This window comes from Miscanthus floridulus, chromosome 10, assembly GCF_019320115.1.
Source record: "Miscanthus floridulus cultivar M001 chromosome 10, ASM1932011v1, whole genome shotgun sequence".
In the NCBI taxonomy this organism is placed as follows: Eukaryota; Viridiplantae; Streptophyta; class Magnoliopsida; order Poales; family Poaceae; genus Miscanthus; species Miscanthus floridulus.
Genome location: NC_089589.1, coordinates 140691730 through 140718574, shown reverse-complemented (window position 1 = coordinate 140718574; position 26845 = coordinate 140691730). Strand labels below are relative to the sequence as shown.

At 50.0% G+C, this 26845-nt stretch overlaps 1 protein-coding gene across 1 annotated transcript in view; it reads right to left on the bottom strand.

The window, feature by feature from the left end:
- Positions 1 to 26462, bottom strand: part of LOC136485888 (ankyrin repeat-containing protein At5g02620-like) — a 29373-nt gene extending 2911 nt beyond the window's left edge. The window contains exons 1-2 of the mRNA XM_066482698.1: positions 26169 to 26462; positions 2714 to 2767 (exon numbers count right to left, since the gene is read on the bottom strand). Of these exons, the coding sequence (XP_066338795.1) occupies positions 2714 to 2767; positions 26169 to 26403 (289 nt within the window). The 5' untranslated portion in view covers positions 26404 to 26462. The remainder of the gene's footprint in view (positions 1 to 2713; positions 2768 to 26168) is intronic.
- Positions 26463 to 26845: the final 383 nt, after the last annotated feature.

Sequence of the window (26845 nt, the reverse complement as noted above, 5' to 3'; positions counted from 1 at the left end):
GTGTTCATTAATATGCAGGGAGGCGCCTCCATCCTCTGACTGAGTGGAGGCGGGAAGAAGACAGGGAGCGGACAGAATCATTACTATATGAGTAGTTATGGAAATATTTTTATGATTGTGAAAACATATATTCATGGGTTAATTTATATTGCTTTATATAATCGCAGAGGTGGGTAATGATTTTGGAAATAGAATAGATTCAATGTGTGATTAGATCAGAGGCTACCAAATTGATGACCAGATGTTTCTATTCTTGTGAGAATTTCTAAGCTTTATCTTTTGTTTTTATATGAGTTCTTGTGAGTATTAACATGGAGGAACCATCGATGACCTCTAGTTACAATTTCTAGAATTTATTTTGTTTCTTCTAGTGCGAGATGTAGACAGATAAACCTAATATTGATGTATATAATCTCTTGTTACATCACTTTCTGTGACGTCGTGAACCTGAGTTTAGCTTTTGACTAGTATATTTGTTGCATCATGTTCAGGTAAAACTCCATTACTTATTGTATCTTTTAAATTTTTATTTTTTATTTCATAAAACAAGATTATACATCCTAGGATACCCTCTTAGTTCTTTCAATGGCACAAATTGTCCTTCCAACTTGCACCATGACACTTAGCATACATAATTTTTTATATCATAGAATTATATGTGTAACAATATTTATAAAACATAGAATGCTTAAAATTATATTACAAATACTAATATGACATAACGTTTTGGTCAAAATTGTATGCACTTATTTAAAATAAAAACTTTTAAAACTTATTATCATGCACTACTAATATAGCTTAAAGAGTTATTACTATATAGATTTTAAGAGAACATTTTTCCACACTTAATAAGCTACTAAAATAAATATTTATTCTAATGTATATGTGTCTATTTAATCTATTTCATGGAACATAGCATTATGCTTACTTTGAACTTAACCGTTGTAGAAGTGTGTAAATTAGAAATATATATCATACTTTGTGGATATTAAATTATCTTGCCTACTAATAGCTTATATTAGTATTTACATGTAGATTTCAGAGATACTTTTGTTTATTTTATAACATATGTGGTGCTTAATTTAGATACAAAATAAAATGTTTAATTTAGGAGTAACCTTAGGGGGTGTTACTTTTCATTATCATTCATAATGTCAAAAGTGGGCAATCTATAAAAAAGTACTAGGGGTCATTTTTAATTTATATTTCACAATGATATAGAAGGTAATTTAGATACAAAGTTAAGGAGCTATTTTGAATTATCTTTCAGAATGGCAGATGTGGACAATTTAGATGCAAACTTAGAGGATTATTTTAAATTATCTTTTGTAATGATAGAGGTTGGTAATTTATATAAAAATTTAGGGGGTTATTTGAATTATCTTTCATAGTGACGGAGTTCGGTAATTTAGATGCAAATTGGGGGGGGGGGTATTTTGGATTATCTAACATAATGACATAGATGGGTAATTTATAAAAAAAAATTAAGGGGTTATTTTGAATTATCCTTCCTAATTGTGGAGGTGGGCAATTTAAAAGATCCGATGTCAATTCTTGGTGATGATGATTATAATCTACCAAATTAAAACAAATTGTTCCTAATTATATTTTGTCAAAATTTCTAGATGTATCTTTTTTTCTAGCATGCCTAATGAGAATTAATGTGGAGATTTTGTTAGTCCCCTAATTTCTAATAGTAAGATACAATGAGCCCAACCCGGTCAAATTAAAATGTCGATTTCCTCGCAAAAAAATTAAAATGTCGATTATTTTTTGGTTTGCTGAATGTTAGGTGTAAGTGGTATAGTACCCAGGATTTTATATGCAGGACAACCAATTTCTATCATGAAATCACTCATCCATACTGCCCTCAACATGTGGGACTCTTCTTTCACGATGCTGGGCAAACTTTATAAGTCCCATGACCGCTCATTTAAATTTGAACATTAGTTTGAATAGAAAAGTTTCACAAATTTATCATGAGGATACAGATAGAAACTAACTTTATATCAAATTATAGTTTTTAATGAAATCTATAACTTTGGATTTATTTCTATTTGAAGTTGTTTACATGTGTGCAAATAATCTACCAAAGTTTTGAAAAACAAGGTTGAAAGGAAAAAATATTGCATTACTATCAGCAATTTATGTGGGGTCTAAGGCTAGTCTATGAGAATTTTATGGGTTTTAAATAAGATGACATGGTATAATATAGATGAAGGGAGAGATAATAAAAGTTCTATGAGATAAAATGAGTTTCATGGTGATAAAATTTGTCGACACTGTTTTCAGCACATACATAGGAGAGTGTTGCAAACTGGGATATGAAATCCCCACTGAGAGTCTGGCCTAATCTCACCAACTGTGCGTTGAAAAACATTGCGAGCCTACATGTGTCTCAATAAAGACAAACGCATGCACGCGCGCGCACACACAAACACTTTGTCTTGTTTTCTATGTGAAAAAAGGGTCGTCACAATTGCATTAGTTAGTAACAAAAACAAATTTATATATCCTAACTAACCTATAGTTCTCCACTAGGCATGCATGTAGCCACCTGACATGGCAAAGTAAAACCTAGGTGACAAGGATACGTAATGTAGAAAGATAGGTAAAGCGACATATACAGTTGGACCATCATATTGTCCCAAACAAGTATATACATGATTAAAGCGTTATAAAGGATAAAATACAATATGATAAGGACACTTGCCTGTCTCAAATACTTCAAACTCTTTTTCTTGCATGTCCACAATCAACTCCCCTTCTGATCAACGCAAGCATCCAACGCAACATGCAAGTACACGTATAAGGAAAAAAAAAAGACCAGACATGAACACGGCACAAAGGAAAAGGTTATTAAACTGCATCAGCAACAGCGAGAATCGCTAAGAATTGAGTTATTAAACCGTGAAAGTTATGACAGGCCTTACTATGCACAAAACCAAAATGTTATATCGTATCAAACTGTTTTCCGGTGAAGGTTTGACACTACTACAAAATGATTTTAAGAGAAAACTCTTTTTATTTATAGAATCGGCAAAAGGAGTCCATGTCTCTAAAAATAGCCAGCAATTTTAAAGATGGATGAACCATTCATGGAGACACTTAATAAACTACCATCTCCTAAAATGAATTAACAGAGGCGGATCCTTTAAGTTGACCACCTCTGAAAACGAGGGAGATTTTCAGAGTCAGTCTACTGTTTATTGAGGTCTAGCCTTCTACCTGTTATACATTCGTTTTAGCCTACGGTTAGACTCATAGTATATAAGAGAGGGGAGAGAAACCCTAGGCCACTCCTTAGCTTCTCCAGGAACTTGGTAAATGAACTCCCTATTTGAGTTTTTTTTTGGTAAAAAGGAAAAACCGGACTCCTCCAACAACTCGGTAAAACAACTCTTAAAAATAAGAAGTTGCTAAATCTCCCCAGACTCGTAACTTCTAGCACTCACAGAAACTCCATAGTCGCCCGTGTTATGTGTTTTCCCCCAGTGTTTGAACCCGCCTCTTCCGCGTTGATTTGGGCAACCACGCTGTTGCCTACCTACTGGCTGCCCCTGCATCCCAACTCCTACCGCTGCCCCTTGAAGGTACATGCTCCCTGCCAATCGTTTCCTTGCTAGGCCCAAATTGAAAAGGCAGAAAAAATTTAGTAAGATCATGCATGAATTGATTGTGTCAGCTTGGTTGAATGTTAGCAAAGATCCAATGATTAGAACCAATCAAACTCACTGGCTGAGCAAGGAGGGGCAACGACGCCTGCTAAGGCTGTCAAAAATGCCTAATAATGAGAGTTGGAGCTACAGGGATGTCGTGCGGACCTAAAATTGCTGCACAAACAATGTGGCCTTTTTTTTGTTTCAGAAAGTTCATATAGAAAACTCTTGTAGAAGTAGATAAATCGAGTCTGCTACTTATTTTGTTAACATGCTAAAGTCAATATTTCAGTAAGTAAATTATACAAAGATGTTCTAATGCCACACATTTCTATTATCCCTTTGTCCCAGATTCATAAACATCACCCAATGCCACCACCCTCCACCTCACTCTAGTTGGTGCGGAGGCAGACCTCTCTCTGCTTGGAGGCGGTGGTGACCACGCACGATACGTGGAGGAGCTCATGCACCTGTAGGTAAGGATGCAAATGGTACAGATATTTTTCGACCATATTCGAGACCGAGTCTATTTAGAGGAGTTTAGTTATGTCCGTATCCGAGTCCGGATATTCAACATCTAATACCGTATCCATATCTGAATACTCAAATCGTATATTTATGATATCGATATCCAATCATACCCTATCCGACATAGCTGACACTATCCGTATTTGAATCCGAATAGAAGTATGAAAACGCAGATATAATATCAGTGATATCCGTCCATATCCAATCCGTTTGCATCCCTACCCGCAGGGAGATGAAGATGAAATGGATTCTTGGTATCGGCATCTGGAGCACCGATTCGTCATTACTGGTACAACTTTGCCTACTCTCCTCACTACTAGAAACTAGAGATTTCGTGAGGGGGATAGTTTTTCGTGAGAGTGGCAAACACACTCATGAAAATAATCGTTTTCACGAGGGTGATGTAAATCCCACCACGAAAACTATATTTTCATGAGAGTGCTCCACACACCATCATGAAAATCAACTGTTTTCGTGAGAGTACTTGAATACCCCCATGAAAATGACTATCCCGCCACGAAATTGTCTATTTTCATGAGAGTGATTATTTTCATGAGAGTCAAATTCCACCGTCACGAAATATGGGTAGCTGGTTTTCAGTACAAAAATAATTGCTTAAATACTAGAAATTGAAAAACATGAATAAAAGTTTTCTTCTTTTAATCTGCAACGAAATTTTGTAACTAGTCTTTCTCCCTCATGCTAACTCCAAATGTGGTGATTCTTTTTCCTAAATGTTTCTAAAATCATGATCTATCAATTTATTGTGTTCTTACAGCTATTATTTTTGTCATCTTTTCATGTGACTTTATTCTATCAATTTAAAATTTGAATATCAAAAAATGACAACTTCAACCAACATTTTAAAGCAGTAAATGGTTTCAGCTGAAAAGTCACAAACATAAAAGTTGTACAACTCATCAAGATCTACAACTTTTATTTTGGTCATTTGTTCATCCGACAAAATAATAGTAACATTGTTAATAAATTTTACAAATCTCTCATTGTTCACAAATTTTATATATCTCTCATTAGTTTATATGAGAGATATGTAAAATTTATGAACAATGTTACTGTCGGTGTTTTGGACCGGTGGGCCCTTAACCAACTAGTGAAAATGTACTACGTGCCCCTAATCCCGGATGGTGATGCAAAGAGACACAAGGTTTATACTGGTTCAGGCAATAGGTGCCCTACGTCCAGTCTAAGAGATCGATATTGTATTCCTTGCACTGAGGTGCTTGTAGTAGGGGGTTTCAAGCAGAGCGGGAGAGGGAGCTAGTCCCAGGTCTCTGCGTGGAGCGGTGTGGGTTGCTTGAGATGTTGATCTCAGGCAGCGGGGAAGCGTGCGTATTACAGAGTGTTGAGCGTGTGTTCGTCTGAGCGTCTACGCGTGAGTTCGTGAACCCGTGAGCTCACATGCTCGTGTCTCGTGAGTATCTGTCTGTGTTCCTCTAGAAACGACCCCGGTCTCTCCCTTTTATAGTTGAAGGAGGGACAGGGGTGATACATGTGTTCGCTACGCAGCGTCTTGTGAGCGGAGGTGGCGTGTCCGAGCCCTGTAGCTTATCACTGTGGCGGCATGGTCGACGGAGCGGTCTTGTCCTTGATGCACTGGAGCGACGCACTGGTCACGACCGATCCTGTGCAACGTGGGAGCTCCAGTGATACCTTGAAGCAGGGCATGGCGAACGACGTGCCGGTCGCTGTATGTCGACAGCGTAGAGAGCTGAGGCTTAGTCGGTGCAGAGGCCGAACCATCGTGGGGGGCTCGGCGGGCGCGAATCCCGAGGCTGCTGAGACCCTGAAGCGGATTGTCGAGGCTCGGAGGGAGCAGTTGATCCTGTACACTGATTCCGAGGCTACAGTGGCCCGGACTTGACTCCCCATGCCGCGTTGTCCTTGGAGCAGGGGTTAGGTAGCACAGAGCAGTGCGGGCGTCAGTTGTGGGCACAGTACCGAGCATAGTGGCTGGTAACCCCTGCCCCATCCTGTCCCGGACGGCATGGTGTTGATGCGACTTCCCATCTCGTCGGTCACTCCGCTATGTCGAGCCGTCGTCCGGCTGACGTTGTGGGAGTGGTTGGTCGCGCTAGTTGGACGTGACATTCTATCAGGGAGATCGGTCGAGGTGGAGGCGACGGGGTTGTTGCCGAGCTAGCCTCGAGCAAGGCGGAGAATCGGCACCTCGTCCGAGGCCTTATGTGCCAGGCCTCGAGCGAGACGGAGAATCAGTTCCCCGTCTGAGGCCTTACGTGCGAGGCCTCGAGCGAGACGGAGAATCGGTTCCCCGTCCGAGGCCTTACGTGCGGGGTCTCGAGCGAGACGGAGAATCGGTACTCCGTCCGAGGCCTTACGTGCGGGGCCTCGAGTGGGGGGAGAATCGGTAGCCTCGGACAAGGTGGGGTTTTGCCGGCGGTTGTCCTTTGGCTTCGATTTTTGCAGGGTCTAACTTTGGGGACCCCTTTTTTATGGTACCCGACAGTAGCCCCCGAGCCTCGGGGAGAGCGTGAGCGCTCTCCCTGAGGTTTTGACGAGACTTGGTTTGCGGCAGCTCCTGGCGGGATGGCGTTTTGTACTCGAGGCCTCGGTGGGTGCGCGCGAGCGCACCCGCCGGGTGTAGCCACCGAGGCCCTGGAGGAGTGGATTTATTCCTTCAGGGGCTTTTCACATGTTGAGCGAGGGGTTTTATCGCGTCTACCGAGCCCACGAGTGTGAGTTCGGGTCGCTGGGTCTCGGCTTGGTTGCAGGAAGAGCCCCTAGCCTCTGCGCGGAGTAAGAGGGCGATCAGGAGTTTCCCTGTCTTTTTTGTGTGGCCCTCACGCATCCTTTTCGTTTGGAAGGAGGGGTGGAGTATGCCAGGCTACCCTCGGTGGGCGCGAGCAGTGACACCTCCGGTGAGCTGTTATCGGGTAAGTCCAAGTGGAGGCCCGTGCCCCATTCAATAAGGGTCGGCTGGTGGTCCAGAGACGCACTCCAAAAGTACCAAAGGGCTTCTCTAGTGGGTCCTAGGGCCGTTCGATTGGCCTCGGGGGCTCGATGCCTCCCTTCGGTGGGATCCCATTCGGAGACCTCCCTGCTGGTCTTGGACACGACTTAGGGCATCCCGAGCGATCGCTTGCTTGAGCCTCGGCCATGTACGGGCTCGCCCATAGTCATCCCTGACTCTATTGTCCTGGGGCGGCTGTCGAGACCCTCGGGGGCCTAGCTTTCGAACCCCTGGACCGTAACGGGCTCGATGCCCTTTATCACGTTTTTCCAAGCCTCCGAGTGCGAGCTCAGATCGCTGGTATTCGACCTGGTTGCAGGAAGAGCCCCCGAGCCTCCACACGGAGCGAGAGGGTGATCCGAAGTTTCCCTGTCTTTTTGTGCGACCCTCGCGTATCCTTTTCGTTTGGAAGGAGGGGTTGTTTGTCGAGCCCTCGAGTGCGAGTTTGGGTCACTAGGTCTCGGCTTGGTTGCAGGAAGAGCCCCCGAGCCTCTACACGGAGCGAGAGGGCGATCAGGAGTTTCCCTGTCTTTTTGTGCGACCCTCGCGCATCCTTTTCGTTCAGAAGGAGGGTTTGTTTGCTGAGCCCTCGAGTGTGAGTTTGGGTCGCTGGGTCTCGACTTGGTTGCAGGAAGAGCCCCCGAGCCTCTACACGGAGCGAGAGGGTGATCAGGAGTTTCCCTGTCTTTTTTGTGCGACCCTCGCGCATCCTTTTCGTTCAGAAGGAGGGGTGGAGTATGCCAGGCTACCCTTGGTGGGCGCGAGCAGTGGCACCTCCGGTGAGCTGTTATCGGGTAAGTCCGAGTGGAGGCCCGTGCCCCATTCGATAAGGGTCGGCTGGTGGTCTAGAGACGCACTCCAAAAGTACTAGAGGGCTTCTCTAGTGGGTCCCAGGGCCATTTGATGGGCCCTGGGGGCTCGACGCCTCCCTGCGGTGGGATCCCATTCAGAGACCTCCGTGCTGGTCTCAGACACGACTTAGGGCATTCTGAGTAATCGCTTGCTCGGGCCTCGGCCATGTACGGGCTCGCCCATAGTTGTCCCTGACTCTGTTGTCCTAGGGCGGCTGTCGAGACCCTCGGGGGCCTAGCCTTCGAACCCCTGGACCGTAACGGGCTCAGTGCCCAGTTCCTTCGTCTGAAAGGAATCGGGTGGGGGATATTCCCTTCCCATCGGCTGACAATGGCAGGTGTGCCTTTTGAGGCGGTTTCTTGGGGAGACGGAACGGCGCCTGCTGTTGCTGCGGTCAGATGCGACGCGATGTCAACGGATGGGATGTTACTGTGCACACGATTAATAAGGAAAAGGTGGGCGCGTGGGCGGTTTAATCGGATCTGGATTAACTGTGCCAGATCTGAGGGAAACTTCCCCGATTTCATCGCCCGTTCGTTTTGCCCCCTTCCCGCATAAATACGTAATGAGCCTCGCCCCTCTCCTCCTTACCTTGCCTGCATTTGCCTTTGCTGCCCTCGAGCCGTTGCTAGGAACAGAGAGCACCGGGGAGAAGAAGGGAGAAGGGGGAGAGAGAGCGAGCCTTACCGCCTTAGCCGCATTCTCCACCGCACCCATGGCCGGCGGCGCTGTTGTCCTTCAGGTGGATCCTTGGGGTCCATCCAACATGTCGGCGGAAACGCTGTAGTCGCTTGTCGACGATGGCCTCCTCCGCCTGGTTACCGACCCCACCAGGCCGGAGTGGATTGCTCTGGGGGGCGAGCCGGAGCCGAGGCCACGCGACGGGTACATCATGAGCTTCGTGGCCTTCCATGAGCACGGCTTCGGCCTGCCGACGGACCGGTTCATGCGGGCGCTCTCGCACTATTACAGCATGGAGCTTCACAACTTCAACCCCAACTCCATTGCGCAGGTGGCCATCTTCGTCGCCATCTACGAGGGGTACCTGGGCATTGCCCTCAACTAGGAGCTGTGCCTCCACCTCTTCCGGGAGGGGCATACCACCAAGCCGACGGGCACGACGGGCATGAGGAAGGCGATGAGGGCCAGCGGCTGCACTCTCCAAGTGCGCCAAGACCGGCAGCTCCTCTACATCCTGGCCCAGCTCGCGTCGTCCAACCACCGCTGGTACAATAGCTGGTTCTACCTCCGCAACGATGACGGTGGACTTCCCCCTACACCAGGCGGGTCATGGAGAGCCAGCCAGAGAAGTGAAAGTACGGCGTCCCGGTGGTTGACCAGCCCAAGCAGCAGCCGCTCCTAGAGGGGCTGGAGAGGCTGCGCAGCCACGGCCTTACGGTGGCTGTGGTCGTGGCGGCCTTCCACCACCGGAGGGTGCTGCCGCTGATGGCTCGGCGGCGGCGCCTGTTTGACATGACACCAGATGAGCCGATCGAGGGCGTCCGGATGTCCTCCATCGCCCTCTCCGACGAGGAGATTCTACGTCGGGTGAGAGAGATAGTGGAGGGGTGGCTGAGGAGCGGTGGTCTAACCCCGTTCATGATGCGCCCATCGCGGGGGTACCTCTCTCTAGTAAGTCACATGCTGCTGCAGCCCCCGAGGCCTCCTTGTTCCTCACCGTTTCTTGTTCCCTTATTTGTGTTCACCGTTCCTACAGGGGATGAGGGATGTGCGAGCCTCCCCGCCGCCTGTTCCTGAGGACGCAGAGCGGCGGGCAATGAACCGGGCGCACACCGAGGCGCAGAAGAAGCGAAAGGACGCCGAGGAGGCAAAGCGCAAGAGGAAGATCCTTGAGCGCGAAGAGCTGGAGAAACGTCGTCGGCATCAGAGGCACGAGGGTCTCCCGGTGGAGCCATCCCCATCACCGTCGTTGTCGGATTCCTCGAGCGATGACGATGAGAGCGAGGCGGGGCGGGGTATCCTGGACCATCTCCCAGACATCAGGGGGACCGCGTTCAGGGCATCGGCGAGTAGCCCAACATTTCCAGGAGGAGGAGGAGAGGACACCTTGGGGACGACGATCGCCCACCCCGGGGACAAGGCCGACGCGCCCGAGGCATGGGCGTTAGGGAAGCGCACCGTCAGCCTGGTGGGCTCGATAGTGGAGGTAGAGCAGGCGGCGATGGGGGCGGCGCAACCACCTCCATAGAGGGTCGAGGGGGCGCCGGAGTCTGGCGAAGGCCGGCCGGCACTGGTGGACGCGGCGGCCGTGCCACCGCCATTGCAGAGGAGGGACGCAGTGCCGAAGCAGTTGTGTCCCTGTTTGAGGTGAGTGTTTTTTCGATGGAGTTGGCAGTATCTCCCATTCGTTCCTTGGTCGTATGCTGACCTTGTCGGTGCTTTGCTTTCAGCCGAAAGCATCAGGTGGAAGTGCCCACCCTGGCGCCACGTAAGGCGCTCAAGGTGAGCACCAGCTCCACCGCCCAATGGGTGGTGGAGGTGCAAGCCACCATACAACGTGGCGCGGCATCGACAAGGGCCGACCCGAAGGAGCCGGTCGCCTAGGGAGTGGCTACCAAGGCGGCCACGAAGCAAGCGGAGGAGGAGGAGCCTACGCCCTATGAGGCCGAGGCCTGCAAGTTAGATGGGGCCGAGGTGCCCTCAGTCACCGAGGCCACCAAGGGCGAGTCCGAGACCCGTCGGACTTCCAAGGCTGAGGCGACGGAGGCCGGGGCGCTGAGGACCACTGAGGCCGAGGTGGCAGAGGCCAAAGCCCCCAGGACCACCGAGGCTAGGGTGGCGGAGGCCGGCGTGAGCGCGGCGAAGCCGGTGGCCCAGGAAGCGGAGACGGAGGCGGGGCTAGCTTCAATACCACCCCCAGTCCAAGGCCCACCGTCGTCGCAGGAGAGCGCCTAGGAAGTGGAGGTCCATTCGATCTCCTCCGATGATACTTCCCGTGGAGCAGCCAGCTCCGACCTCTGGCGAGGGAAGCTCGGCCCTCGTGCGGGTACAACCCAAGCCCCGTGGGTGGGATCACCTGCATGTCTTGTGGCGGAGCTGGGACGACCCTGAGGGGGAGCCTCTGTTCGCCCTCAAGGACGCGGCCGAGGAGGGGGGGCGCTGGAGCTCTTTCGAGCAATACTGTCGTCTAGTGGAGCGGTCGCTGTGGACAGCACTGTCCGTCATGGCCAACGATCTGCCTAGTGTTGCCCAGGTATGCGTCTTCTTTTCTCGTGCGGTGTCATCTTTTTCTGAGTTTTCTCACAGTGCATGACCCCTGTTCTGCCTATCCAGGAGCTTGAGGCCCGGTCCCTTGGGAAGTCATTGTTCCTCTGGCGGGAGAGGGACGTCTGGGACCAGCTCCGATAGCTGAAGGACCTGCTCGCCAATGCCAACGAGCTTCTGTCGGTGTGGAGCATAGAGGTGGAGGACCTCTGCCTTCGCTGTGCTGATATGAAGGCCGAGGCGGCCATGGCTTAGGAGCAGGCCGCCCCTTTGGCGGCGTGGATCAAGGAGCTGGAGGAGGAGCTGACCCGGGTAGCCGGTGAGCGGGACACCTTCAGGTCCCAGGCTGAAGAAGCGACGGCCTCCGCCAAGGCCATCGCTGGGTAGCTGGGGGCGGAGCAGGGCACGACCTACTGATGAAAGGCGCCCTGGTGGTGGCCCTCAAGGTGGCCGAGGCCTCCCGGGCCGAGGCTTTGGTCTAGAAGGGAAAGGCTGAGGGTGAGTCCTATTCCCCTTGTTTTATTTGTATTTCTTTTGTTCGACCCCTCACTCCCTAATGTGATGCAGAGCTGGAGAGGGAGGCTTCCAGGGCGGCCGAGGCCTCTAGGGTTGAGGTCCAGCGCTAGAAAGAGAAAGCCGAGGGTGAGTCCCGTAGGCCTTCGCCCCTGTTTGGCTTATTTTCTTTTGCGCTTAACCCCATCCTGCTTGTCTCGGTGCAGGGTTGGAGAAGGTCTCCCGGGCAGCTGAGGCCTCTTAGGTCGAGGTCCAGCGCTGGAAAGAGAAAGCCGAGGGTGAGTCCCGTAGGCCTTCGCCCCTGTTTGGCTTACTTTCTTTTGCGCTTAACCCCATCCTGCTTGTCTTGACGCAAGGTTGGAGGAGGAGGCTTCCCGGGCAGCTGAGGCCTCTGTTGAAGTGCAAGCGGTGCTTGAGGCCAAGATTGGGGAGCACAACGCGCTGCAGAGCGCCGCCCATACTATCTGCGAGGCCTTGGAGGTTGAGGGGGTCGAGTCGGGCAGCTCCCTTAGGAGCCGCTTGATCGCGTTGAGCGGCCAAGTGCGCGAGCGACTCTGGGGGGCGCTACACATGAGTGTCAAGCGTGCCCTGGCCGTCGTCTCTTCACACTATGCCGGCATCAACCTTGAGGCCGTCAGTGACGGCTACGTCTTGGCTGAGGATGACGAGGAGGCCGATGAGGAGGTCACGAAGCTGATGGAGGCGGCTGAGGGCCCCGGCGCGGCACTGGCGAAGCTGTTCGAAGAGGAGGTGGTTCCTCCCACGCCGTCCGCCTATGCTGGAGACCCTGAGCCTTGACCTGGGCCAAAGGGGCCATGTAAATAGATTAGGATTATCGTACCGTGACGCTTGTGGCCGTCGAGGCCCCTTTTTTTAAAATACTTATGTGTCTACGCCTTTTAATCGTTTTTATTGTATTTCTGAGCCTCTGCCCTCTGTCTCGTTCCTGCTCATATCATTTGCAAAAAACTTCCTCGGAACCTAAGCTACCCCTCGGGGAAAAGGTGGTGAGGGAGTGCCGTAGCCCGGAGACGTAGGCCGTCTCGCGCCTTGGCCGGCCTTTTGGCCCTGAGACACACTTTCGGTCCTTAGGTTTTTTACAATCGATTTGTCAGAGCACGCTAGAGAGTTTGGCACAGGAGTTTTATTCGAAAAATGATTAAAAATGGTGCCTGGGACTTAGGGGGGTCCCCCCTTCTAGCCCCCGAGGGAGACTCGGTTCTGTAGAGGCAGAGCGGAGCCTTGTTCGAGCCCTACGGTGGGCACCTCTACGGAGGCAGAGCCGAGTCTCCCTTGTAGCGTTATCGTAACGCTGATCCCCAATCGATAGGTTCAGGGGGTTTCTTGAAAAATTAGAATAACTAAAGAACGCTTCTTTATTGTATTTCAAGAAACAATGTATACAATGCTTGGAAATTTAAGGGTAGAAGCGACGTAGCTGTTCTATGTTCCAAACGTTGGTGAGGATTTCGCCCTTCTCGTTGGCTAGCTTGTAAGTTCTGGGCTTTAGCACTTGGGCGATGATGTACGGTCCTTCCCATGGCAGGGTTAGCTTGTGGCGGCCCTTGTTGCTCTGCCTCAGTCTCAGCACCAGGTCACCCACCTTCAGGTCTCGGCCTCGAATGCACTGGGCTTGATAGCGTCGTAGGGCTTGCTGGTACTTGGCCGAGTGTAGCAGCACAACGTCTTAGGCTTCCTCCAGTTGGTCGAGGGCGTCCTCGCGGGCAGTGCGGTTGCTTTGCTCGTTGTAGGCCTGTAGCCTCGGGGAACTGTACTCCAAGTTAGTGGGGAGGATGGCCTCGGCTCCATAGACCAGGAAGAATGGTGTGAATCCCGTGGCTCGGCTCGGAGTGTTCCTCAGGCTCCAGATGACCGACGGGAGTTCGGCAAGCCATTTCTTGCCAAATTTCTTCAACCGGTTGTATATTCTTGGCTTGAGGCCCTGTAGGATCATGCTGTTGGCACGTTCTACTTGGCCATTTGTCCTAGGGTGTCCTACGGCCGACCAGGCCACATGGATGTGGTGGTCGTCGCAGAACGTCAGGAACTTGTGGCCGGTGAATTGTGTCCCATTGTCAGTGATGATGGTGTTTGGAACCCCGAACCTGTGGATGATATCAGTGAAGAACAGCACCGCTTGCTTGGATTTGATTCGATTGATCAGATGAGCCTCGATCCACTAGGAGAACTTATCGATTGCTACCAGCAGATGGGTGTAGCCCCCGGGGCCTTCTGTAGAGGCCCAACCCTATCGAGCCCCCACACGGTGAATGGCCATGTAATGGGGATGGTTTGGAGGGCTTGGGCCAGGAGATGCGTCTGCCGCGCGTAGTACTGGCATCCCTCGTAGGAGCGTACGAGCTTGGTGGCGTCAGCAACTGCCGTTGGCCAGTAGAACCCTTATCGGAAGGCATTTCCGACAAGCGTCTGAGGCGCTGCGTGGTGCCCGCAGGCTCCCGCGTGCAAGTCCCGAAGTAGGGCTTGGCCTGCCTCGGTGGTGATGCATCGTTGGAGGATGCCAGATGGGCTTTGCCTGTACAACTCGCTGTTGCTGAGGACGTAAGTTTTGGCTCGTCACGCAAGCCGTCGGGCTTTAGTCCTGTCTGTAGAAAGCTCTCCTCGAACGAGGCAATCAAGGAATGGGACTCGCCAGTCCGTGCCCTGGTTGGCCTCGGGAGGCTCCACGTTGACTTCCATGACCTCGGGCTCGGCCGAAGGGGTCTCGGTGACAGAGGAGGCCTCGGGCCTTGCAGTAGGCTCGACCGATGGGCCCTCTCCCGCCGCCGAGGCGTAGTCGATGGAAGGCTTGTGGTGGTCTCTGGCGAAGACGTTCGGGGGGACCGGGGCCCGTGCCGATGCCATCTTTGCTAGTTCGTCCGCGGCCTCGTTAAATTTTTGCGCGATGTGGTTGAGTTCGAGACCGTTGAACTTGTCTTCAAGGCGACGTACAAGCTTGTAGTACGCCTCCATTTTGGGGTCATGGCAGTTCGACTCCTTCATTACTTGATCGACGACGAGCTGCGAATCGCCTTGTACATCGAGACGCCATACTCCAAGTTTGATGGCGATCTACAAGCCGTTGACAAGGGCTTCATACTCGGCTACGTTGTTGGAGGCGGCGAAGTGGAGCCGAATCATGTAGTGTATGTGCACTCCGAGGGGTGAGATGAAGAGCAGACCCGCGCCTGCCCCAGTCTTCATCAGGGACCCATCGAAGTACATGGTCCAGCATTCCGCCTGGACTTGAGCGGGTGGCAGTTGGGTGTCGGTCCACTCAGCCACAAAATCGGCCAAGACCTAAGATTTAATTACTTTCCGAGGCGCAAAAGATAGGGCTTCCCCCATGAGTTCGACGGCCCACTTGGCTATCCTACCCAAGGCCTCCCGGTTATGGATTATCTCTCCCAGAGGGAAAGACGACACCACGGTCACCAGGTGGGACTCAAAGTAGTGACGCAGCTTGCGTCGAGCCAAGACTACAGCGTAGATCAGTTTCTGGATGTGGGGGTAGCGTGTCTTGGTCTCGGAGAGCACTTCGCTGATGAAGTAAACAGGTCATTGGATGGGTAGAGCATGCCCTTCTTCCTGCCTCTCGACCACCACGGTCGTGCTGACCACCTGGGTCGTTGCGGTGATGTAGAGTAAGAGGGCCTCGCCCTTGGTCGGCGGCACCAGGATGGGCGGATTGGTGAGCAGTGCCTTGAGCTTGGCGAGGGCTTCTTCGGCCTTGGGGGTCCATGAAAAGCGTTCAGATTTTCTCAAGAGGTGGTACAGAGGCAGGCCTTTTTCACCAAGGTGCGAGATGAAGCGGCTTAGGGCCGCAAGGCATCCCATAACCCTATGCACTCCCTTGAGGTCTCGGATTGGTCCCATATTGGTCACGGTCGAGACCTTCTTTGGGTTGTCCTCGATGTCGCGTTCCAAGACTATGAATCCCAAGAGCATGCCTCGGGGGACCCTGAAGACACACTTCTCGGGGTTGAGCTTGATGCCCTTCTCTCTGAGGCACTTGAAGGCTATTTCCAAGTCACCGATGAGATCACTGGCCTTCCTAGACTTGACCATGATGTCGTCCACGTAAGCCTCGATGGTTCGCCTGATGTGCTCGCCAAAGACCTGGGTCATGCCCCGCTGGTATGTGCCCCCTGCGTTTCTGAGGCCAAACGGCATAGTCACATAACAGTACATGCCGAATGGTGTGATGAAAGAAGTCACGAGCTGGTCGGATTCTTTCATCTTGATTTGATGGTAACAGGACCACTTGCTTCCCTTGGTGACCCTTTTTCTTTTTCTTAGGGAGGTGGGGAGCCGAGGCCCCGAGGGCCTCATCCCTCCGCTTCCCCTTGGCGTCGTTGTCAGGGAAGATGGCCCTGACGGTCTCTTTGCCCGAGGCAAAGTTGGTGGCGATGTCGAGGAGCGCGGCCGCCGAGGTTGGCATGTTCCGGCCTAACTCTCGGACCAGGTCTCGGCAGGTGGTGCCGGAGAGGAAAGCCTAGACAATTTCCGAGTTGCCGACGCTTGGCAACTCAGTGCATTGCTTGGAGAAGCGTCGGATGAAGTCTCAAAGAGACTCGTCTGGCCCCTGGCGACAACTCTTGAGGTCCCAGGAGTTCCCAGGGCGCACGTATGTGCCCTGGAAATTCCCGACGAAGACCTTTACCAAGTTGCGCCAGTTGTGGATCTACGAGGGAGGGGGTGTTCGAGCCAGGCTCGCGCCGAGTCTGATAGGAACGACGGGAGGTTGCGGATGATGAGCAGGTCATCGTCCATGTCGCCTAGCTGACAATCTAGGCGGTAATCGGCCAGCCAAAGTTCAGGATTGGTCTCAGCGCTGTACTTCGTGAAGTTGGCCGGTTGCTTAAACCGGGCCAGGAAATGAGCAGCGCGGATAGCTCTACTAAACACTCGAGGGCCAGGTGGCCCAGGAGAAGGACTGCGGTCCTCCCCACTGTCGTAGCGGCCACCTCGGTGCGGATGGTAGCCTCGGGCGGGCCCCTCGTTGTTGTGGCACCATCGCCTGCTGGCCACATCATGGTCGCCTTGCGCCTCGCGTCAGTCGCCAAGGCGGTCATGCACCGAGGGGACCCTGTTGGTCGTCGATGCCCGAGCGAGCTCAAGATGAACCGAGGCCTCCCTATCCTACCGAGGCGGTGCCGTGGGAAGTTCTAAGGCTCCTCCGCAACGTCGAGAGGCGGAACTTTTGGCCTGCTGCACCACAACAGTCTCAAGGAGGTCTCGGAGCTTGCCGTGGGCCCGTTAGAGGGCTCGGGCATCATCTGGAGTAGCATTGCCGCTGCCGCGATGTTCTGGCTAGCGCGATTGAAGATAGGGGGTTGCTCGCCCCTTTCATCATTGTTGATGCGGCGGTTGACGTCGCGAGCCCTCCGCCGGGCTGCTTCGCCGTCACCGTGACCCTGCTGCTCTTGCTCGAGAGTGTCTCGGAGCTGCTGCAGAAGGAGTCGGTCTTGTTCGACCTTGGCCTAAAGCTCACGGAGCTGCTCTAGGTCCAGACGTCGAAGTTCCTCGTGGGTGGGGTTCTCATTCCGTGCCACTAGGGGCTCGACGTTTGGAGGTGTGGCGTCGCCTGCCCCTTCGTGGCGCGGGGAGCCGTTGCCTGCCCCTTCGTCCTCATCGCTCGCTCTTGGCATCCTGAGCCCGATGTGGAAACACTCGCGAGTGGGGTCATAAGTGTCTTTGTTGTCGGAGTCGGAGTAGCCGAAGCAGTAGTCGCTCGCGGCCAAGAAGCGGCGCATGGCTTCAGGGTCACGAAGCCCGGAGAAGTCCGCTCCGGCTCACGCCTCATCCTCCTCCGAGGAGTCGGCGTGGGTGTGGGTCGAGGTTGTGGAGTCGAGGTCAAGGGCGAAGCGTTGGTCGCGTCCTAAGGGCTCTGCGTGTGCGAAAGCGTAGGCGGAAGCATAGGCGGCGGTGGTATTGCCAAACCCGAAAGGGTACGGGGATGGTGCCATCGCCGGGCTTTGCTCCGCCGGAGTCGACTCCTCATGAGGTGGCAGGGCAGAGCATGATGACGGGGCGTCGCTGCATGCCACCGGCGTCTTTCCCTTGCCCAGGCTTAAGCTGGATAGGTCCCCAACCAGGGACTCTGTACCAACAGCCGGGCATGGGGTACCGGCGGAGCGTGGTGCGTCGCCTTGAGCTTGCGCGGTGTCGGGGTGGTCCAACCCGCGTCATGCCTGGCGAGCGCGATAAGAGCGGTGGCCCGGGCGCCGTCTGCGCCTGGGCTACTAGTGCGTGATGTCGTCGCCGGTCGGTGGGGCTCTGGGTGTGAGGAGTACCATATCGTATTCACATCCTAGAGACATGAACTCTAGGCTCCCGAACCAGATCACCGTGCCGAGACGTAGTGGTCGTACGCGGTCTGCCATCCGAAACTTGTTGGGATGACGAAGCTGACACGCGGTAGAGCCCCTACTTGGCGCGCCAACTGTCAGTCTTTTGGACCGGCGGGTCCTCAACCAACTAGTGAAAATGTACTGCGTGCCCCTAATCCCGGATGGTGATGCAAAGAGACACAAGGTTTATACTGGTTCAGGCAATAGGTGCCCTACGTCTAGTCTGAGAGATCGATCTTGTATTCCTTGCACCGAGGTGCTTGTAGTAGGGGGTTTCAAGCAGGGCAAGAGAGGGAGCTAGTCCTAGGTCTCTGCGTGGAGCGGTGTGGGTTGCTTGAGATGTTGATCTCAAGCAGCGGGGAAGCGTGCGTATTACAGAGTGTTGAGCGTGTGTTCGTCTGAGCGTCTACGCGTGAGTTCGTGAACCCATGAGCTCGCGTGCTCGTGTCTCGTGAGTATCTTGTCTGTGTTCCTCTAGAAACGGCCCCGGTCTCTCCCTTTTATAGTTGAAGGGGGGACAGGGGTGATACATGTGTTCGCTACGCAGCGTCTTGTGAGCGGAGGTGGCGTGTTCGAGCCCTGTAGCCTATCACTGTGGCGGCATGGTCGACGGAGCGGTCTTGTCCTTGATGCACTAGAGCGACGCTCCGGTCATGACCGATCCTGCGCGATGTGGGAGCTCCAGTGACAGCTTGAAGCAGGGCATGGCGGACGACATGCCGGTCGCTGTATGTCGACAGTGTAGAGAGCCGAGGCTTAGTCGATGCAGAGGCCGAACCATCATGGGGGGCTCGGCGGGCGCGAATCCCGAGGCTGCCGAGACCCTGAAGCGGATTACCGAGGCTCGGAGGGAGCAGTTGATCCTGTACACTTATTCCGAGGCTACAGTGACCCGGACTTGACTCCCCACGCCGCGTTGTCCTTGGAGCAGGGGTTAGGTAGCATAGTGCAGTGTGGGCGTCAGTCGTGGGCACAGTACCGAGCACAGTGGCCGGTAACCCCTGCCCCATCCTGTCCCAGACGGCATGGTGTTGATGCGACTTCCCATCTCGTTGGTCACTCCGCTGTGTCGAGCCGTCGTCCGGCTGACGTCGCGGGAGTGGTTGGTCGTGCTAGTTGGACGTGACGTTCTGTCAGGGAGATCGGTAGAGGCGGAGGCGACGGGGTTGTTGCCGAGCCGGCCTCGAACGAGGCGGAGAATCGGCACCTTGTCCGAGGCCTTATGTACGAGGCCTCGAGCGAGACGGAGAATCAGTTCCCTGTCCGAGGCCTTACGTGCGAGGCCTCGAGCGAGACGGAGAATCGGTTCCCCGTCCGAGGCCTTACGTGCGGGGCCTCGTGCGAGACGGAGAATCGGTACTCCATCCGAGGCCTTACGTGCGGGGCCTCGAGCGAGGCAGAGAATCGGTAGCCTCGGACAAGGTGGGGTTTTGCCGACGGTTGTCCTTTGGCTTAGATTTTTACAGGGTCTAAGCGATTTTTTCGGTTCTTGCTTAGGGGACCCCTTTTTATGGTACCCGACGGTTACTATCACTTTGTCGGATGAATAAATGACCAAAATAAAAGTTATAGATCTTGATAAGTTGTACAACTTTTATGTTCGTAACTTTTTCAGCCAAAATCATTTACTCTTTAAAACTGTTGTTTCAATTTGATATTTTTTAAATTCAATTTTTGAATTGTTCAAACAAAGGCGGATGGAGAGATGACCAAAAAAAAAGTTGTAGATATCATTGAATTCTATAACTTTGTTTTTTATGACTGTTTCATTTGAAATCATTTACTTTATCATAATATTGTTTGAAGCTTTCATATTTTGAAATTCAAATATTGAATTGTTGAAACAAAGTCGGATGGAGAGATGACCAAAACAAAAGTTGTAGATCTTGATGATTTTTGAAACTTTGTAGCAGACGTTTTTTCCATATGAATTCATTTACAGTTTACAAAATTAATTGCAATAGTAACTATGAACTTTACTAGAAATTAAAAATAAAAATAATATAAGACAGTAATGGGCCTAAACCTCAAAATGAACCCGTTACTATGCTCAGCCCATAATTGCTGACCATCGATTCAAGATCCAACGGCCTTCGTTACGCCCATGGAATATAAAATGGAGTGAAACCCTAGCCCTCTCCCCACAGCCCCGCAAACCGCGCCCTACCCACAGCTCCGCGCCCCTCGCCGCATCCCGCAGCCCCGCACCGCGCCGCGCCCTCTCCCAGCCCCGCACCGCGTCCTCCCCATAGCCCTGCACCGCACCCCTCGCCGCAACCCGCAGCCCCGCACCGAGCCCTCTCCCCACATCCCCACGGTGCTCAGGCGTGGATCCGGCGAGGGAGGCATGGATCCGGCTATCTGTTCCTCAAGGCATGTCGGTGCAGTCGGGAGGAGGCAGCTGCAGCGGCGGCGAGCGCGAGCCCGGGAGTCGGCGGCGGCGGAGGGCTCTCGACCGCTCCTCCTCTGCAAGCGGTACTTCGTTCCGTGGCCACCACTGCAGCCATCCGGCAAAACTCGAGCTCACAGGTACATGTACTCGCACGCCCCTGCCTACTTCCTTTACCATTCCGTGTCTGCATTGCATATACTATGGAAGATTTTTCTGTGTGTACTAGAATGCAGCATTGACTATTGTAGTACTAGAATGGGTAATTACAAAGCAGATATCAAAGGTTCATATATATCTTCGTGAGTTGGCAGTATATGTCGAGAGCCTGAGATTGGCACCTGAAATGATAGTCTAAGAGTAGAGAGTTGAGAGCTAAGTATTGTGCTGAGGTGTTGAATTTCCAGCAGAAAAACATTTGAGGAACAAATCTGAGCAGTAGTACTTGAGGAGGTTCCAAAACAAGATGATTTATCAATCATATCATATATATAAAAGACATTAATTTTGTATAAATTATATGATGAAAATATGGTTCTTTTGTTTTCTTCCCTTTTTAATTATGAATAGAGGCTCTGTTCATCTTTTTTTTCCTTGCAGCTTCCTGGGTTCTTATATCATTATCTCCATAGACTATTGTAATAATTTGATTTACACCGAAAGGCATCAGTAGAGCGGCAAAGCAAACTTTCAGGAGCTAAGTCAGAAGTTAATCTTATTTCTTAGGTTCAATCTAATATTTGGTAAACTAGTTCACTTGTTGCTTCAGTTCTGGCCACTATCTTATTAATATGGAATCAGGGCATCATAGCTGTACTAAAATAAGATATGCTAGTGTATAATAAAATTTCAGATTTTGGAAAGCAAAGATTATGCTACCATAAACTTTTAGGAATAGAAATATAAAGATTCTGCAGACACGGAATAGACATAATATGGAATCAGGACATCATAGCCTTTGCACCATACTATGTTTTAGGTTTCGAAAAGTAAAGATTCTGCTACTATAGATTTTTAGGAATATGATTTTAAAATGCAAGATAACATATCTAGAAATTAGATCAGGCATTGCTCCATATTATGTTGGGCTTCAGATTTTGAAGGGCCTGAATGCCTGAGAGGTGATGACTGCTCAGTGATTATTTGTTTCTCTGGACTTCATGCAGTACAATTCTGTAACTTGTTGACTGCTCAGTGATTATTTATCTATACTTCATGCAGCCAGCATTATAATTTATTTCTTTACAGATTTATTTTTTTCTATGCCTATTAGTACCTTCATATCAGTATGTTCTTTATCTCGCATTAGCATGATAATTTGAACCTATTTGGTTTCAAGTTAACTTTGACCATCGTGAAATTTAAATTACCTTGCAGCCGTGTTCTCAGCCTATTCTGTAACTTCATTAATTTTGTGGTCACGTAGGGATATAAGTTTGTCTCCGAGAAGGCTGGCGCTTTGAACACATGCTGTAATGAAGTATGGTGGCGGCACGGGGCTTGGAGCCCGGATTGATACAGGGTGCGGCGACCTCAGCGGCCAGGGAGCTCCTCCTCCTCCAACAGCTACATCCACAGCGAGCCCCATCCCCGGCGTACATACTTTCGTGGGTACCCATGCTTTTAGGATCTCTCTGTGCACTCTGCAAGCAGAGACATCAGCTAGGCCCTTTTTATTCTACAGTGAACAGTCTTTATATTAACTTGTGCTTTGTTTATTCCTCTAGCCAGATATGTCATTTTGGTTAATGCATATGCTAGCACTTAAGAATTACTTAATTCATTCATGTTGTTTAGTGCTTGTCAGTTGTTTTTGCAAGCTGGATTCTGTTCATAAATGTTTTGCATAGCAGCATCTGCAACTGGCTTGTAATGATGAATAGGAATTTTTGGCTATTAGTCTCTCTTGCACTAAGCTTTATAGAATGCTTGCATGTGTGTTGACAGTTGCACTAGATCAATAGCAGCATGTGTGTTGACACTAACAGATTTACCGTTGTTCTATTAGCTATCAATATAGTTTAAAACCTTAAATATAGATTAAAATCTTTAACTTTAGCTGGTTCAATACAGTAGCAGCAGTGCAGTTCTGCAGCACAACAGTTAAGCACCTTTCATCTTGATGCAGTCAAATTAATGTCATCATTATTTCCAGAAAGTAGTTCATTTATTAACATAGGCTACTTATTTCCATTGATGCAGAAAGCAGTTCAGTTTGAGTAATTTATTTAGTCATAAATCTTGCTCTGTTCGGCACTATTATTGCTTGAAATATAATGTAATTTAGCAAAATCAGATTCTTAGCCTATTCTGTAACTTCATTCATTTTGTGGTCATGTAGGAATATAAGTTCGGCTCCGAGAAGACTAGCGCTTTGAACACATATGCTGTACGTGAAGAGGTAGCATAAATTGCAGCCATGAAGAGGATGACAACATAAGTATCTATATGCCCTATATATATGTATGTACTACTAGAACTTATTATGTTGAATGGCTAGGACTATGAACCGATATTGTCTTTTAATGTAATGGTTGAACACTTAGATGAAGTTGGAATATATTGGGATTGGAATAAGATACATATATCCATGTATTGGTATTTATTGTATTTGTGTTCTGGATTGACATTTGGACCATATGTGTGCATTTGGAATTTGGATTGAGATGCTCACGTTTGGTAATTTTCATGGTGGTTTATACTCTCACGAAATAACTTGTTTTCGTGGTGGTGTTCTCTCACGAAATACTATATTCTCTGTGTTTTTGTGACACTCACGAAATCAATTTCATGAGGGTGACTCATGAAATCCATTTCACGACGGTGACTCGCGAAATACAAAACTCTCACGAAATCATTTCATGAAGGTGAACTCTCACGAAATACCACAAAAAAGCCGTCATGAAAACATCGATGCAAACTTGGCGATAACGTGATTTTCATGAGGGTGGCCGTCACAGACTCCCGCCACGAAAATAATCCGTGGCGGTGAACTCTCATGAAAATGGTATTTTCGTGTCTATTATCATGAGAGCTGATGCGTGACGGTGTACCCTCACGTATTATTTTTGTGAGAGTAAAACCATATTGGTGTACCCTCACGTATTATTTTTGTGAGAGTAAAACATATTTCATGACGTGTTTTGCACTCTCACGAAATCTCTAGATTCTGCTAGTGCTTGTCTCATCTCAGACTTTAGATTCGCAGTCCTACTTTATCATCCTAGTCCCTTCTTTTTAGATCATGCCTAACGGTGGCACATGGATCCCTTCACTGCGTAGGATCAAGGGCCGCACATGAATCAATATATGGGGGGGGGGGGGGGGGGCAGGGTGTAACACCCCAACCCATTAGAAGCTTGTACGTAGTAGTTGTGTTGTTGGTCCACGTGGCATGTGTGGTGGTGGTTGATGGGTTTAGTACAACCTTGAAGTTTAGGAGGGTGAACACCAGTTTATAATCCTGGTTGTTCTAACATTTCTTCGGGTTAACCCTTTTACACAAATCAAGGATGAAAGTGTAAGAGTGGTGCTACGCGTATGTGGGCCTATTCCATGTGAGGAGCTAGGACATAAGTAGATTTCAGACGCAGGATTTTACAGGGAGCTCAAGGAGTGTGGCGTGTGGTTCATACTCAAGGAGGATGAAGGAGCCAGGATGGATTGGAGCTAGGAAGGAGAAGCACAAGAAGGTGGGATTTGGAGTGTGGTGCTAATTTCTTTTTGTGGTTTACACTAATAATGTGCTCCTTGTGCCTAACTCCATGATTTCTAGAGGCGGCCAGGTACCTGTCTCTATAAATGATTTTCAGAGGTGGGCATTTATATTTTTCTGGAGGCCAACTGACCATTTATGGAGGGTCTCTAGATGTATTCGCCTCTGTTAATCAAAGAGTTTGTCTCTCCTAAAATGGACTCTCCGTAGTGATCGCTTTGATAGTGTCTGGTGTAGTGATCAGTAGTAGTGTCATAATGTGTAACTCCAATATAAATAGATTGTTACTACCTCCATGTTGTAATATAAGGGATCTAGAGTTCAAATTTTGTACCAAAATATTAAGTATATATTCTGAGTTCTCAACCCTCTCTCTTCTCTATCTTTTTGGTGGAAAATATTAATATTCCTTTTAAACTTACCGTAACCCAAAACAACAAGGATTAATTAAGAAAAATAACAACTAAACTATGTTGTGACATAGACATATGAGCAGCGGAGGCTTGCACAAATTAATGTCAACTGTTCATATGTGTAATGGTGCGCATGTGTACCAGGAGAATCCTTCGCCTTCGGCATGTGACAAGGTGAAGGCCCAAGGTAGGGGCGCCAAGAGGAGCCTTCGAGTCCGATCTCTGGTAGGGCGGAGGCCCAAGCACAGCTCTGAAGATATCCGGAGGAGTTTCATAGCAAAGGGCACAGAGCGAAGGCGGAGGCTCAGGCGGCTCGGGGCGGAGGCCGTGCGATCCCCGCCTTAGAGAGGAGAACACTCGCAGCGCCGCGACCCAGGGTCGGAAGTGGGCCTACGGCTAAGGCCCAAGAAGCAAAGGCGGTGCAAGAGTAAAAGACCTGGGATGCCCTTGGAGACTTGTACTAGTTTAAGGATATTCCAGGAATGTACCTTAGCTGTCATAGGGCAAAGATGTACAATATAATGGTAGCAAATAGTGCCCTATAAAAAGGGAAGCCGGATCCTATGTAAAGGATGTTGGTGAATTCATTTATGAAACCCTAATAGTACCTGAGCCCACCTACTCATTCACCTTTGCCTGGAGCCCCCGCCCAGGCGAAGACCCTGTCACCTCTAACTTGTCGGAGACCCAGTTTTTCAACAAACTACTTCCTAATTAGTGAGGGGCAAGCAGGTCTTTTATCAGACTCCTTTTGTCTAATCGCTTGGATCTAAGGAGAGAGCACTAGCTAGATTCTTTTAAAACACATGAACTATGTTTCCTTCCCCTCCGATGAGGACGAAAGGAGATGAGAAATTTCGATGAAATGAGGGCCGGAAGCCTTGGCATAAATAGCAATTCGTATGCTAAATGATTAGTTGACCCAACCCAGAAAAGTAATTAAGACCAATGGGTTAGTCTCAGAGTCTAAAATGGGTCGATAGGGCCGGAACCTATTGACCCAGTGAGCACAATGGGTTGAACCCCTCGTCATGTATAATAATTTTTTCCTTTAATTTGTTAGTTTTCCTTATTATTATTTTTGAATAAGCATGGTTGATCATAACTTTGCCACCATATCTGTGATTGATAGTACACGAATAAATATCATATTTTGGAAGTGTAAATATGTAAAATTAAAATTATGGTTCACTTACAAACTTATCGAATCTGATTTATTACTAACATTTTAACGTGTTATCATGATACTTTTCAGTCTTGTATCTGATCTTCTTTGAATGTTTTGATAGTATTCATGGACTAAAATAACAGAAAAATATTTAGGTGGATCCATACTACTAATTGGACCAATTAGGCCATAGCCTTTTATTTAAGTGAAATGAGTCAACTCAGGGCCGTTTAAATCAATCTTGAGGCCATGGGGCTAGGTGACTAGGTCCAAGGCCTAGGGCCGGGTTGGCCCACTCCCATCGTAGCAACAAACAATGAATTCAGAAGAAAAAGAAAGAAAGAAGGTTGTGAGGTCATATTGTTACCAGTGGGTCGACAATCTACCGCTGCGACTTGTTGTCTCGGAAGCATCGCCATGACCTCCGTCATCTCCCCTAGGCAGACCTTGCCATGGAGGATAGGGCACATGCCGGTGAAGCATGTAGCATCATCATGTTGCGGCTGCGTCGGCGCCGGTGTGGGTGCGGCACTTGCAGATGTGCCACCGCCACGGGAAGTAGTAGCCGCGAGCTGGATGTGCTGCTGATGAAGACGATCCATCTATCGGATGAGGAAGTTAGCAACTGCTACGACTTTGCTCAGGCTGTCAGGCAAGAGAGGCCGGCCACGGGCAGCTTAACATATAAACTGACGCCACGCTGCGCTGATCTTTATATGAAGTCAAGTCATCGCGCACCTTGCTCATAAAAAATGTGACGGTTGGGCCCGTAGCATACGATTGAGCACGTATGAATAGTCAACAACCTTGTGTGCTGATTGTGACAAGGCCTATTATATATTAATAATAAATATATATACGTATATTTGTCTGTTGTACCTACCAAAGCTCCAAGCGAAATATCTCATTCGAAAGCGACGTGACCATACAACGACACGGATGCTAGCTGTCGTCGCACCGTAGCGTAGCGGGGGCAGCGAAGCCGAAGAAAAGTCTGCCAGGGGCCGTGCATGCGTGCACGGCCGTGCACCACATGCACAACTA